Source organism: Elephantulus edwardii, unplaced genomic scaffold, assembly GCF_000299155.1.
Source record: "Elephantulus edwardii isolate Elephantulus edwardi_28Jun2011 unplaced genomic scaffold, EleEdw1.0 scaffold00058, whole genome shotgun sequence".
NCBI lineage: Eukaryota > Metazoa > Chordata > Mammalia > Macroscelidea > Macroscelididae > Elephantulus > Elephantulus edwardii.
Window position 1 is genome coordinate 9,802,764 of NW_006399808.1, and position 5,567 is coordinate 9,808,330.

General features: G+C 40.3%; 1 protein-coding gene across 1 annotated transcript in view; it reads left to right on the forward strand.

Moving 5' to 3' along the window:
- Window positions 1–5,567, forward strand: part of TTC18 (tetratricopeptide repeat domain 18) — a 146,918-nt gene that overhangs the window by 19,647 nt on the left and 121,704 nt on the right. Inside the window, exons 3-5 of the mRNA XM_006887566.1 lie at window positions 905–1,003; window positions 1,588–1,667; window positions 4,741–4,920. Of these exons, the coding sequence (XP_006887628.1) occupies window positions 905–1,003; window positions 1,588–1,667; window positions 4,741–4,920 (359 nt within the window). The remainder of the gene's footprint in view (window positions 1–904; window positions 1,004–1,587; window positions 1,668–4,740; window positions 4,921–5,567) is intronic.

A 5,567-nucleotide genomic window follows, 5' to 3' on the forward strand; every position in this document is an offset into this window, starting at 1 on the left:
AAAATAAACAACCTAAATTTAAAAAAAAAAAAAAGAACTGCAGCCATCAATATAAATTGAAGCTCACCATCAAGAAAACAGATACTCACTACTGGTCCGAATGGCAGCATCATGATAAACAGTGAAGAGATTGAGATTGTTAACAATTGCATGCTATGCATCAAAAAGCTAGACAATGACTAGGGATGATAGAAGGAAAATTGATGCCTTTGAGCCATGGTGCTGGAGAAAAGTATTGAATATACCATGGACTGCTAGGGGAACAAACAGGTTTATCCTAGAGTGAGGGTGCAACCAGGCTGCTCCTTGGAGGCAAGGATTCTGAAGCTTCATCTGACATGCTTTGGGCATTTTGCAAGGAGGGACCAGTGCTTGGAGAGGGACATTATGCTTGGAAAAATGGAGGGACAGCTCAAGAGAGGAAGACCCTCAATGAGATGGATTGATTCAGTGATGGGCAATTAGGGTAGGTGTGTCAGAGACAATAATGCTGGCTCAGGATAGAGCAGGGTTCAGAGCTACTGTAGATAGGGTCACTATGCAACTCAATGGCAAATAGCAACAATAAGAAGAAGATAGAATATAAAATACTTAATGGGTTTGAACTCATAAGGATGAATACTATATGAAATATCTTAGCAAGTGTCTTTAAGTATATGCATCATAGTTTATACATGATCATACATAAAATACATCTCTTTTTATAATTTTTCAAAAACTTTGAAAGTCCCTGAAGCAGTCCACTCTTTCTACTGGAAGTTCACTGATATTCTTGGTGCCTCCTTTACTTTTAACTTCATTTATATTTAGTTATATTTCTTTGATGATACTTTACTTGCTTGCTGCATCTTGATTACCTGATGGTGAACTAGAAATGTTCTCATTTTCTTTCTTTTTTTCCTAGTAACGATGACTGAAGTTTTACCAAAGGAAAAGAAGCAGAAAGATGAGAAGATCTTAGTTCTTGGTCAAGCTGTGGTGGATCTGCTTCCTTTACTGGAAGGTCAGATTTAAATATGTCATTTACCCAAAAGTAGAAACAAAGGCTATCACAACCATACACAGTTAGCCCCAGAGAGATGGAGGGGTGGGCCTGAGAGGGAGGTGCTGTGAGTAGGAGAGATAGGAGAAACTGGAAGCCCTAGTGATACAGTGGTTAAGAGCTTCAATGTTAACTGAGAAGTTAGCCTTTCAAACCTGTCACCTACCCCAGAGGCAGAAGATGTGGAAGTCTGCTTCTGTGAGGATTTACAGCCTGAGAATCCAATGGGACAATTCTGTTCTACCCTATAGAGTTCCTAAGGAGCTCTGGCAGCCTAGTGGCAAGAAGCTGCACTGAAGTCCCAAAGGCATGCAGTTTACGGCCACTAGCTCCTTTGTGGGAGAAGGATGGACAATCTCCTCCTGTCAGCTATTGGTGGATTGTGACTCTATGGTGAACAACAACATAGTGTTGATAGGAGTTGGAATCAACTGAGCAGTGACTGTTGTTTTTTATAAGAGAAGGTGACCACATTTGTCTTTTCTTGCGGTTGTGCTAATTTAATTCTTCTTTCTTTGAGTCTAAACTTAGTCTTGTTTTTACAGGAGAGAGTTCATTTGAAGCAATGATCCCACTGCATCCTGTGCCAGGCTCACCCCTAGAAATTGTTCGTCCAGGTGGTAAGGTAACTGGAGTTGTAATACTCAACGTTTCAACTTGCCATTTAGTGTTAACAAGCTAATCTATATTAAGGCTCAGTTCCATACATTAAGCACCTCCTTTGTCACTAGCTTACTTGCCTAGTGATAGGCTCAGAACAGCAGGGATAGATAAGGCAGCAGCCTACCTGTGAGGAGCCCACAATTCAATATGACTGATAGTGACACAGTCTGATTAATTGGCAAAGGATGATCATCACAAGGACACAGAGCACATAAATGCTTTCTTTGACCAGGTGTAGATAGGAAAGACATAATCTTCCATTAGAACTCTGATGACCTAGTGGGTAAGGCATTGCACTGCCAACCTAAAGGTAGAATGTTCAGATCCACCAGCTGCTCTGTGGAGAGAGGTGGGCAGTCTCCTCCAGTGCAGTTTACAGCCTTGGAAAATCTGCCAGAGGGTCAGCTACTAGTTGATTCTGATGTAAGGGCAATGAGTGAGTGAGTAACCTTCCATGGTTATGTTGTCTTCTAGAGCTGTGTCTTGACTGATTAAATGGAATAATTTGTGAAAACACCTGGCTTAGTGGGTACTGGAAACAACTGGTTACTGGGGAAGGAAAAGGTTTTCAGAGGACTGGAAGGTTGTACCACTGGTTTGCTTTCTGAGCTTGGTTTCTCATTTCTCTTGGAGATAAGTAGCTTCTTCAGGTGCTGAGATATATATATATATAGTGTGAGATATATATATATATATAGTGTGAGATATATATATATATATAGTGTGAGATATATATATATATATAGTGTGAGAGCCACATATCAGCCCCCAGCCACAGGCTGGTTCAAGCTTTTTGCAACTCAGACAGAGTGCTGTTGGTGGGAATGCCAAAGGAAAGGGTTTGTCCAGGTGTGCAAATTACCTAAGAGTCATATTTGAGAGAGCTTTACCAGTCCCTATTAAATGTAATTTTTACTTTTGCTCTACATTTTCCCCTTACTAGCCCCAGGACTTCCTATTGTGATCCCTTTTAGAGTGGTAATAGTAAAAGTAATACAGTAGTGCTGACATACACTCTCTGGATCCTCAGCTCTCAGGATCACAGAAGATAGGTCATTGTCAGCCATTGGTCCATTGTTTTCGTACATCTTTAATTTTCTTCACTCTTTTTAATTTTGAATGAGTAGACACCAGTAGATGCAACAAGTACCTTTTCTCAACATAAATAGCAGCTTAACATATGGACTTCACTGGATGAAATACATTGGCATCAGGTAGACTACATCTGTGGGAAGAGATGATGGAGAAGCCAAGGCCAGGGGTACCTGTGGAACAGACTGTCATTTGCCCATATGAAAGTTGAAGTTGAATTTCAAAATTAAAGGTCCACGAAAGCTGAAGTATCCTGATTTTAGAGATTATCTCAAGAACAAACTTGATGCATTGAACACAATGACCAGGCAAGTTGTGGAATGACTTCAGGAATATCTTATATCAAGAAAATAAAAGGCCGTTAAAAAGCTAGGAAAAAAGAAAAGGCCAAGGTGGATACCAGAACTGACTCCAAACTTGCTATCAAATGGAAGAAATAAGGACATAAATAAACTGAAGAGTTCCAAGAAGACAGAGCAAAGTATTATAATGACATGTGCAAAGGCCTGTAGTTAGAGAACCAAACTGGAAATATTTGCTCAGCATTTCTCAAGGTAAGAGAACTAAAAAAAATCAAGCTTTGAAGTTGCAATACTGAAAAGTTTTATGAGTAAAATATTGACTGACTCATCAAAAGGTGGAAGAGATACAGTCTTTGTGTTAAAAAGACATTTCACCAAAGACTTTCAGTTGGCCAATGAATCCATGAAGTGCTCTAGATCATTGGTTGAAATTGTTGTTGGGTGTCTTTAAATTTACTATACTTATTTTTCTGTATGGACTATTAACATTTTAGTATAAACCGAACCAAACTTGTCATTGATGCGTAATCCTGACCTAGCATTCCTATGAGGAAGAGTCGAACTGCTCAATAAGATTTTCAGTGTTCAGGTCCTTTATTCATAGGGTTGCTATGAGCCATGTATGACTCAATGGCACTTAACAGCAGTTAAGGTTCTAGTCCTTGGGAAATGACAAATGACATCATACCGAAAGAAGTGGAAGGTCAGAGAAGAACAGAAGATCCTCAACATGATGGATTGAGATGGTGACTGTAAGAATGAGCTCAAGCATGTCTTGGATTGTGAGGATGGCGTAGGATGGGGCAAGGGTTAGATCTGTTCATAGAATTTCTGTGAGTCTAGAGAAAGCTCTATTGGCCTAGTGGATAGAAAGTTATGCTACCATACCAAAGGTGGGTGATTTTAATCTGTGGCCCTCAGGCCTGGTTTTAATTGTTTTTGGTCAAACATTCTTCTAAGTAGTATAGCACTGGTCTGTCCATTTGCTATACAGAGGTAACTCGTGATTGCTATTATGCTAAACACTGACATTGATGTGTCAAATGTGATAATGGTTACCCATGGTGGACAGTGTTTGGTGGAGCTCCCATATTAAAATAGGCTTGGAAGCAAGAGTGGCATCCACTTCCGAAATAGCTTGCCTCCAGAAACTCTGTGAACTTGGAGAAACGATAAAAGTTATACAGGTGTTCAGGTCTTTCATTCATAGGGTCACTATCAGTTGTCTACTACTCAATGGCACTTAACAACCACAAGTCTCTAGAGCTGACTGCCATCAAAGCGCTGATGGGCTCACACTAATGGCATTTCCATTAGCAGTCAACTGATTAATGATAATGCCACCAGGGCTTCTTACTTTTTTTTAAAATACACAACCTTCTGGGTTTTTTCTTCTGATTGTCTGTGTATGTATACATTTAGCCTCAGTATCGTAGCATGACAAGTCTGTCTTAGAGAGAAAGTTATTCTGGGCTGTGTGTCTAACTCCTGGGACCTAGAGAAAATTATTTCAGTGCTCAGCATGGAAAGAACTCACTTTGATTTTCTTCCCTAGAACAGTGTTAAGAATTAATTGGAGATAATGTCAGAGGGGGTGCCTTTGTCATTTTTGAAATGTTGCATCCTTTTCTTCTTTCCCAGCAATGCAGTCTTGAAGTGAAAGTATTTGTGTCAGAGCCATTACTGACCTCAGCCCAGATCTTGGGGAGCAATCTACTGAGAGTCACGCTGGAGGCAGCCTACTCTGTGCCTGAGTCCTTTGTTTTAGCTGGGCCCCAGCAGAACTACATGGTTGGTCTGCAAATTCCATCAACTGGGGAGGTAAAGCTGTACCACAAGATATTTACACAAATTGTACAAGCACATCTGCACTCTTTGCCTGCTTTTATTCCATTTGTATCTATTTTTTTTGTATCAAATTTTGTAATAAATTTTGTATCAAATTTATTTTACCTTTATAGGCATAGTTTTATATATATATTATGAATTACGGATAGTTTATGTTATTAAAAATATTTTCATGGTAAAGAATATGCAAACATTTTGTAGGTTTTACCCAATATTGTTGTTGTTGTTGTTATATGCCGTCGAGTCGTTTGCGACTCATAGCGACCCCATGTACAACAGCCCTAAACCGTGCTCCATCCTGTGCCACTCTCATTGCCTCTGACACACCCAACCCGATTACCCCAGTCACTGAATCAATCCACCTCATAGAGGGTCTTCCCCTCCTGCGCTGTCCCTCCACTCTACCTAGCATGATGTCCCTCTCTAAAGACCTGTTTCTCCTTACAACACGTCCAAAGTATGTCAGACGAAGCCCCAGAATCCTTGCCTCCAAGGAGCAGCCTGGTTTAATCCTCTCTGTGATGAATCTGTTTGTTTTCTTGGCAGTCCATGGTACATTCAATACTCTTCTCCAGCACCACAGCTCAAAGGCGTCAATTCTCCTTCTATCCTCCCTAGTC